At 38.8% G+C, this 10,309-nt stretch overlaps 1 protein-coding gene across 1 annotated transcript; it reads right to left on the reverse strand.

Annotated features, from left to right (window-relative positions):
- Positions 1-5,256: 5,256 nt before the first annotated feature.
- Positions 5,257-8,538, reverse strand: LOC110043121 (uncharacterized). The gene has a single exon (XM_020748537.2). The coding sequence runs from the start codon at positions 8,479-8,481 to the stop codon at positions 5,848-5,850; it is 2,634 nt and encodes an 877-aa protein (XP_020604196.2). The 5' UTR covers positions 8,482-8,538; the 3' UTR covers positions 5,257-5,847.
- Between the last annotated feature and the right edge of the window lie 1,771 nt (positions 8,539-10,309).

Genomic DNA, 10,309 nt, shown 5'->3' on the forward strand with positions numbered 1-10,309 from the left:
GTGTGATATTGCGTTAATTTAAAAAAAGACTCCATAAGACTAGATAAATGTATTGCTTGATCTGTATTGGTGATTGTGATTACGTCAACCAAATAGGTGTCTTCACTCAAATGCCACTGACAACCTGGGAGTGTACAGGCTGGTGTTTAGGACAAAAAACTATGGTAGTTGCACTTTTTCATCCAGTGCACCAATTTGGAATTTCCTTCTGCTAGTCAGTTGATATTTTTAAAAACAGACTTTTTATTGCGTTCGACGAAGTGGAACGCAAACCTAATTTTGACCTGTGGCTTTTCAGAGTTGCTCTCCCTGTGCACGGTTCTAGGCTGAAAAAACCCACATTCCTGTAAGGACACCAAAATGGCCACCCCGCTTGATTTTTGCAGGGGCATGTCACGGCCAGTAAACTGGTACCGTTTAATGCTAAGACATGTGATAAGACATGTGACGAACATGTGAGTATGTGAGCAGGCCATCTGAGCTCGTCTTTCCGATGGATCCTTTTTTGACTTCTTTCTGTTCAGTCGCCGTACACCTCGCTATTATGTGCTCTGAGCGTTAGATTTTGGCGAATTTAAACGCTTCGATGGCAGCATTTATCGCAATCTGAGGGAATTGTCCTTGTTTATTACACGACTTGGCTTTGGGATGACAACCGTGGGAACAGCTACATTTTGATTGCATTTGTTGATTAGTTCCAGTCGCGACAGATAGCTCAGTCTTTATCCGGTCGAAATTTTATTGTTTGGAATCGGTGGAAAAGTACTCTGAAGGCAAGATCCATAAGACTACTTTATTCATCAGGGGAAATACTCAAATTAGTCGCGAAACGAGCACGCGACTGCAAATGCTAGCTTAGAATAATGTACGTAATTTAAATATTCTATGAAACTTGAGAGACTACAGAAACTGACAGCGTCACGCAACGTATCAACAAATCGTGACCTCTTCACTAGCATGGACTTTGACACTATGCATATCTGACTGTAAAACCTCGGTTGCTGCTGAAAAATGTTGATTTTAGCAGTAGACAAAGGTTGAAAGTGAGCTAGTGAAATCATTTATTTACGATATATAATTATTGAGTTATTTTTTTGTAAAAAAAATACCTCTTAGTCGGCGCGTCGGGTATGTTATGGACGGGTCAATGGGTGAGTGAGTGAGTGAGTGAGTGAGTGAGAGATGTATGTATGTCACACCAATCAGATTGGATCTACTATGAACAGCCAATCAAATTTCTTGTTGTAAAGGTAAATGGTACGTGAGAAACACAAGGTAAGTATAAACACAAGGACTTTGGTAATTGAAAAATAAAGAGTGACGTGTATGTTGTCGGTTTGTGATTTTTAGTCCGGTTTGGAGGAGAGTGTGACGGTTACATACGTACATTGGGCTGTTTTAGAGTGCATAATTTTCAGTGAAATGGTGGCTAGTTATGAACGAGATGAGTCTTGAGTTTTGAAGCAGTTCATGAGTAGTAGGCAAATGGCACGAGATTTTTATTTTTAATTACAAAGGGTAACTTGATACTTTTGTTTTTCACAAGGAGTTAATTCAATTAGAGGTCACGAATCGTCGCTTTTAGTTCTTAGGACATGTTTTAGAGGAGAGGTCACGAATCGTCGCTTTTAGTTCTTAGGACATGTTTTAGAGGAGACGAGACTATTTAGATTCGAAGCAGCTCTAACGTTTACAATAGTAAGTGCAGGTAACGATTGTTTTGTTCTTATTGCATGCAAATATGACGAGATATTTTTATTTTTTAGTTACAAAGTGTAATTTGACACTCTTGTTTTTCACAAGGTAGTAAATTCAATTAGAGCTGACGAATCGTCGCCACTTGTTCCCACGAGATGTTTGCCATTTTTAGTTACAAATGGTAACTCGACACTTTTGTTTTTCATATGGGAGTAAATTCAATTAGAGCTTACAAGTTATCGGCTATTGTTCCCAGGATATTAAACAAAAAAGAGGCTTTCCTTTCTAGAGTGTTTTTACGTCTCTGCAGTAGCAGTTTAATATTTTTATTTGATGAGCATTTTATGACATTCTTTTCAGTCCGATATTTTTAAAGGTAAAAAGTATGAAAACTGTTCAAATGTTCTTTGAAGACTGTGTGGCACCAAGTTAAAGTGCAATTTAATTAAATCAGACTTTCAACGTGTCAGAGAGGTCTTTTTCTCTTTCTTTAAATTTTCGGTGAAGTAGTGTTGTTGCGTTGTGTTGTGTAAAAAGAGTAAACTTACTACTCGTATAAAATGCGAAAAGTTCTCTTAACTTGAGTATTTTTGAGCAAAAATTCCTCTTGGGGGCTGGAAGGGCTCCCGAGGGGGTACTCCCAGAAAAATTGGTTGGGGGTGTGCGGCCCGCTTCCCAAAACCCTTACCCTATTTATGACCAAAATCTGCGATATTCCTCACCCTATTTATGACCTGACCAAAAATTCGAAACCCTATTTACGACCTTACCCTCAAATCAAAACCCTGTTTCAGAACTGCGTTATAATTAGCTCCCTAGTTCAAACCAATGTTAAATTACCGTAAACATATAAATTTGTGAAGGGCTTTTGTTGATTTTCTTTTCGATAATGATAAAAAAAAGGCTTCTTCTTAAAGCATACTCATATCAAGGGTAGAGTGCAAAAACCGTACCCTATTTATGACCAAAACAGCTGAAAAACCATACCCTTTGGGGCCGCACAGACCTATATAGCCCATATAAGGGAGTCCTCCCCCCGGGGGAAGGGCTAAGTGATCGGTGAGTGAGGGAGTTATGCATGTGCGCGTGTCAGACCAATCACAGTGTGGGTTGTATCAAAGAACGAATAAAATTGCCTGTTAGAAAATAAGATGGTATCTACATTAATCTGGAGACGTGTCAGATTACTGTAATTTGTTCAGTCAAACATTTTATGGCTTACTATTTAGTTATCTTACCATTACCGATGTAACATCTTATGTACATCATAAACTCCCAGTTTCTTTCTTGCTGTACATCGCAACCAAAAAAACTTGTCAAATCAACCAAATCATTACTGTAAACAGTTCCATGAATGTGCCTATCTCCGAGACTTATAGTTCACAAAAAAAATAACTCTTGCACGCCTTGCGCGCCTATGTTATATTAAAGGGAGAGCGTCGAGCGCACTCTCATAATCTCTGATTTCTACTAGTTTAATCTTTAAGCAGGCCAATCTTGTTCTTCGTTTAGTTTTTACATTGCAATTAATTATTGTAAAGGACCCTTGATCCTAAATTATTACTATTTTTCTAAGAGCATTGAGATTTTTTATGTAATGCACTAGAAATAAATCATTATTATTACTAGTCAACTATGCATTACTTGTACTGGCACTTCTCATCCATACTTATCCTGTTTTAGAAAATAGCCGAAAGAGATACGTGCACTCAGTGGTTTAAAACCTGTTTCTATAACTCGGTGGAAACAGAACTAGCATGAGCGGTTGACGTAAAGATGGTGCAAGAAAACAGGATTTACATCTTGATGATCAGGGTAAACAAGTTGTTTTCTTTTTTTGTCACTGAATTTTGTAAAAGAAATAGAAAACATGTTCTCCATGTTTCTATGAGTTTTAGTATAATACTACATGTAGCGTTCAATCACAAAATGTTGTTAGCTGATGGGCTACAATTTTATGACAAAAAACGGGCAAGACAGTGTTTCACTACATTTCCAGACACCTTAAAGTTTGTCAAAAATACTCTGCTAAACATGATATTTTCAATTTTCTTCTTGATGTTTGGAAATGTGGTCAAACTCAATATATTACCTTTGCTTGAAAGGCTAGTGAAAAGTTGGCCAAGTAATATGATTGAAGCATGGTAATTATTAGTGTCAATGTAAGCTGTAATGGAATTGGAGTTCTCATAGGAGGCAGACAAAATGTTTGTTAGAAGACAACTAATAAATTTAATTTATTCAATTTTCACTGGGATTATATAACAAAGAAAAAAAAATATAAACGATATTACAAAATAATAATATTAATAATTGTAATAAACACATTAATAAAAATCTTAGTACATAGCAAGGCAGTGAGGAAGACTAGAAGGGAACTGACGAACAATATGTGATAGTCAACCCATTATGAAAATAAATGTTACAGTATGAATATATAAAAGCTTAATCATTTAACAAGCAATTTATTAACTATCTACTAACTACCTAACCAGCTAGCTAAATAGCAATCTAACTAACTGGCTAAGTATCATCCTTACTCACTAACTGCTGTTAGCCCAGGTGGTATAGGGGCACTCAGGGTCGAAAACCTTATCTTTATAAAAAATAGTACATATTCTCCTAAAAGAAACATGAGTTGGCAGTCCTCAATTCATCAGGCAAATTGTTCCATAAATACAGAATCCTTTTAAAAAAAAAGTTCTGTCCTTACTCTATTAATTTATTAATGCTATGTGTTGCCTCTTTAACTAATTTAGTCACTTTGTATTTTTAAGTTTTAAATGTTTCGTTTTTTTTGTAACCACCACTTCTGAAGATGCGTGCTGTAGCATGCGAAACGTCAAGAAAATTTTAGATTGTTGTTCCAAACCATGCATAGTTCATGTGTTATGTTTGTTGCCGCTGTTTGCATTTTATTTCTTGTTAATTTAGTCAAATTGAGTTTAATAGAATGTCAAATGTGATGAGGGTAGAAAATTATTTTGCTGCACACCGAGAAGTTGACTGCTTAAAGAAAAGGGTGGACCATTTGATGTTTGAGGTGGATTGGTGATTTTGAAAAATGATTATCCTTCAAGCATACTTGTACCAAAAAAATTCTTGTACACAACCACTGCCAAAAAAAAAATTATGCTTGCTCACTGAACCCAAAAAAGCATTTAACATGGAGAAAAAAGTGTCGGGTATACACATGTCCCAAGAAAAAAATTGCTAGTGAATGAAAGAATACAAAAATTCATGCCTGTACCAAATCACCCACCCCCCTCAAAGGTCAAACATACCCTCGATTAGCATCCAATTGGTACTCAATCGACATTCAATCAACTGTCCGTTGATAGTTGATGGAGTGTTCACCGACTCATTTATCAATCAACACTTCATGGCATGTCCACAAAAATTAGTCAACTCTCAACCGAGATGTTGATCAAATATCAGTTAAGTGTCAACTAACTTGTTTGCAATAACCTCAAATAAAACAAGCAAAGCACTTTATAAAAGAAGCTAACTAGCTAAAATTGTGAACTCTGCAACCCTTGCAAAAAATATACAATCAGCAAAAACAAAACACTCTTTTATTATTCACCAATAAGATTATCTCTTTATCTTAAAACATCGACACTCAAAGAGCCCCACCATTAGGATTCACAATAACAATTTACACAACTATTGATAGTTTGTAAACAAGTATTCAGATTTTACAAACTCAACATGATCTTTTAAGGAGACTTTGATGCTGCTAGGTAAGATATATGCACATGATTTATATGTGATTTCTATTTTTTAAGGGGGGTGGGTGCGGTCAGACAAAAGATTTCCAAGTTTGCACAAGACCGCATTCAAGTGTCTCAAGTGTACAAAATTTGTACTTGTTTACTCAATCATCTTTTTGTTAATCTATTTAAGCAATAACAGGTAACAGAACTGTAGGATGCTTATGTTAAGTTGAGAAATCAATGGAGATTACATCTCCACCCTTTAAAAAATCATGAAAATTGGGAGAATTGTAGTCCAGCTCATATGAAAATGCAGTATGGATACAAGCACCCAAGCTTTATTTGTTTAAAAATAAGGTCTTACTTTTGACACTCAGTTCTTTAATTAAGTGTGTCTTCAACTCGATCCAAACATTAAAGTCCTTTGCATTTCTTAATCTAGTTTACCCTTGAAAAAGGCATCTACATGACCTTTAACTTTCTCCTTCAACACTGCATCTTTACGTTCCTCCTTTTTACCTCTGGTTAGAAGGAAATCCCACAGTGATGGGTGGACTACCACTAAAAATGTGACAGTGCCTCCAAGAACCTTACTGATGGGTATATCTGCACTACTTCCCATTGTAAAAGATAATAAAAAGAAAAGACCAACTAGCCAAACATTTAAGTGAAAAAACAGCTTTTTCACGCTGTTTCTTACAGGTCTTATCTTATCACACGCAGAAGTGAAAAGTTTATGTGGAATATATTGTATATTCCCTTCTTTGTACTGGTTAAACTCACTTTTATGATCTTCGCTGCATGCATTGAACAGCTTTTTAAGAACATCTTCATAGATGTCAGTAAAGGAACTGTAACACCTCCAGATGATGTGCCAAACCATGATATTAATGGCCAAATAAAAACCAATTTCCAGGGGATAGTTTACTGCAGCAATGTAAAAACTTGACACAGCTAACACCATTGATAAGAAACTGCAGAACAAAAAATACGCAATCCAGATAACAGAAAAGCAGGTGCCAAAAAACTCACCTATAAGACAAACTGCCTGACAATATCGATTTTGAGAACAGTTCTTTGTGAACCACACTCTTCCATAACACAGTGAAATAATAGGAAGAGAAGCTACAATATCCAGGAAAACTAAAAGAATGAATATTAGGCCACCAAGGATTAAACAAACTAATTTCCTTAACACTGGGCAAGAACTTTCATCCTCACTTCCCAAAAAAAGTCCACGTATATACTTTGGATAAAAATTCTGAGACACATCTTTCCAGTCTTTCTCGACAATTCCTAGTAGACTGCAGCCATCATTGCATTTGATGTTAACTGGAATCTCGCAATGCTTGGGAAGATCTGGTGCCTCCTTGCATTCATCACAGGCAGACCAAGAATTACTGGGATAAATAAGTTGGCTCAAGTAATGGTTACGCATAAAGCACACAAGATGTTTCCTACATAAAAAACTTGGCACCCAGTTTGATGCAGACCATAGAAAACAGAAACAACCTATTCTGATGATATTACACAGAAGGCAAAAATACATGAAGCCTGGGCATACCTCATACGTGAAGATAACCACAGATTTAATCAGGAATGGTGAGGGAAGGCTGGATGCAATTCTGGGAAATAGTCTTGGTATTGCAAGCACAAAAACATCAATCAAGATAGGGATAAATGGTGGAAACATTATCAAAATAAAAAATTTCACAAACTTATAAGGCAAGCTTAAACTTTTGCTGTTGGAGAACACCTTATTGGCAATGAAACTTCTTAAGCCTACTGGGCTGGCTGGTGCTTCAACATCCATCACTTGAACACTATCTAATTTCCTATTTTCAATGTTCTGGTGCTGGACACCAGTTTGCGGCTTGTTTCCGAGTCGCTCAATTTCTTCCATGGCAGAACTACTCCCATTGGCTCTATGATCACTGGTACCAACAGAATAAGTCGGAGAGAACTCTGGCACAGATGCTGGGGGATTTTTTTCTCCCGCTGTAGGTCGGGGAAGGCCCACCATCTTGGAATGTTCATCGCTGCTGTTGTTTTCCTGGTTGGGGAGACGCGTGCTGATCCGAAGAGCATCGTGCTCTGATGCAGCTGTGGAACTGCCAAGCTCTAAATCATCATTAGTCCCAGGGTAGAAACTGTCGTTTAATTCTCCATGCTCTGTGGCAACACGAGATGAAAGAATTTCCTTCCCAGCATCTCGGTTTGCTGCAGCTGGTAAAGTAACTAACTCAATTATCGATTCTTCCTGTTCGGTAGCCCTACGAGTTGCTTCCGAGCAAAGATCTTCCTCCGATTCTTCAACGTTGGTGGCACGCGACAGACGTTCAATCTGTACTGTTTTGACGGTTGAACAAAACAGCGTTAAGAGGGATGGGCTGCGTAATAAAAACAATACCAAGAACAACACACTCAAAATTCTGACACGAGTCAAGTCGGACTGAACGAATTTCAGGCGGTATTCAGGCGACGTTGAACTGTTAAAACCAGCAGTAAGATTGAATCTCCCGCCTATCTCAACATAGCCCAGATAAGGTATCTTTTGGGAGTTCCTGACAAAGTTCCTAAAGTAAAACAAGGGCGAGTAGAGCGCATCTAGCCCGTTAACTCTCCCAGTTTCGTTTGACCTGGGTTGTAGGAGACAAGAAACATTCCTGTTGATGGATTCAAGGTCCGTGTTTTCGTTTCCAAATAAAAACTGACGTGGCGAGACATGTTCGATGCCTAATGTCAAGAAATCTGAGAAACTGAACTCACTTGGATTGTCAACGTCAGGTGCTACGATAATTCCAACTCTGATAAAGTCCCACGAGTTAACAGTTGCGTCGTCTGTACAGTTTGCGTGCACTCGTTTTCTGAACTTGAAATTCACACCAATTTGTTCGCGACGTCCTACATCTTCCTTCTTGACATCACAAACCCAGTTGCAATGTAATCCTTGTTTTTGCAAGTCCTCCACTGCCATAACATTCATCAGCAACACTAATATCTTGGTAAACAAAATAGCAGACGACATTTTGTAGAAGAAGAAAAGCGTGGACCACAGTTGTACCATAAAGACACGCTCTGATCCCACTTAACCGGTCATAACTGCTTTTATTTGATAACTGACAGTTCAGTAAAATTCCAGTGGAAAAACACATTGCGCGCGCGTAATATATTCCCGCTCATTCTCGCCGTCTTTCCCGCCAAAACTCGTCCCTAGAGCCCGCGCAATTTCCGAAGCCAAAAGTCACAGAAAAATAAAGCTTTATAAACCGCATATATAGAAAGAATTTAATATTTGCTATCCACTAGTTAATCGGTTTGTGATTTGATTTACCACTGTTCGCTCTATTAGATTTTCTTTCAAAGGTATTCGAAACATTTAATTTGCGAAGAATTTTTGCATTTCGTTCTTGACGTCTCATTCTCGTCCCAGAGCCGTCTGTCCCTCTTAGCCGGTGAGGCCTTATCCGGAGTAAATGATCGCTCTGGAGACTCATGATTTGATTGGCTGGCTAATTCTTGAACTAGGATTTCTCTGAATCATTGCCGGCTCCTATATTGACACCCATGCTGGCCGTCGCAAGCGTTGCCATTCCCGTCCCCATACTCCTTTTCCTCCTCTTAGCCGGCAGGACCTTGGCACGCGATTCTCGTGTCAAGGCCCTGCCGGTTAAGAGAAGCGAAAAGGGCCATGGGGACGAGAATGGAGCGTTGCAACCTCATTGCCAGGCTCTCTGTCCTCTGCCTTCTCCCAACGAACAAGGGAGACAGAGGAGAGAGAGCCTGGGAATGAGGTTGCCAGCGTCGGCCATGCCTTTGTTCCACTTCTGACGTCAACTTTGACCAAAATTGGCATTCTGCAGCAGGAAAAATAATTCCAATGATACCCAGATCAGAGTGATCGGGTCAATGGAGCCTAAAATATGCACAAAAATGCTCAGAAATTTGAGTGAAAAGCTCGGAGCAAAATTTCTTTCGACTACACTTGAGTGACTTGGCTACTCCATGGTAAGCATTGCCCGTCTCGATAATGCTTTCTCGGGAACTTTTGAACCGAAAGCAAGCCGAGTAGGTCAATCACTACAGCAAAAAGGTAAGAAAAGGACGAAAAGGAAAGGTGAGCAAAAAAATTTTAAAAAAACGAAAAGTCTAATGGCATACAGTAGGTCACTTTCTCGTCGAAATTTTGATTTCTGCGCATGCCTGAGCAAAAATGTTGTAAAACGCGATGATACAATCTCGTACCCAATCTCGTACCTCGAGTCTTCGTTCCATACTGCGCATGCTGGCTTGACAAAACGAGCAATTGCTGGTCAAAGGAAACGAAGACGCTGGGTACGAGAGTGCGCGATTCTAGTGGAAAGGAAGGCATGACATCATGTTGCAAATGCCTTTTTGAGCAGCTTGCAGCCAATTTGGCTCGTGTACAAGCTGAAAATGTGCAAAATGTTAAAGAAAAAAGCCGTGGGTTAATCCCTTCACCATTTTCTCCTCTGTTCCCCATTAGTAAATTCCATTGCTCCCCACAAAATGATCCAAAAACATCCCTTGTTCCCTTGAAATTAATTATTACGTATACCCTGGGGGGGGGGGGGGGGCTTTCATGATCACAGCTTCAGCTGCATGAACCATAGAATCGGTGTATGACGTTCCGGGGGGGGGGCGTACTCCCATATATTGACCATATAGGTATGTGCAGCGGAGATAGGGTATGGTTTTTGAGGTTCCCGATCCTTAAATACAGTAGGTGTGATTCTTAGATAGGGTACCTAAATTGTATCATCTAAAATTCCAGTGCGTCAATGCCTAGCTAAACAAAAAACAAATTCTATGCTTGATACTTAACCCGCAATGCATGTTTAGAAGCGAAATTAAGTTGACCCGTTCACGCCATT

This window comes from Orbicella faveolata, unplaced genomic scaffold (genome assembly GCF_042242905.1).
Source record: "Orbicella faveolata isolate gen_17 unplaced genomic scaffold, um_ofav_v1 contig_24, whole genome shotgun sequence".
Classification (NCBI taxonomy): Eukaryota; Metazoa; Cnidaria; class Anthozoa; order Scleractinia; family Merulinidae; genus Orbicella; species Orbicella faveolata.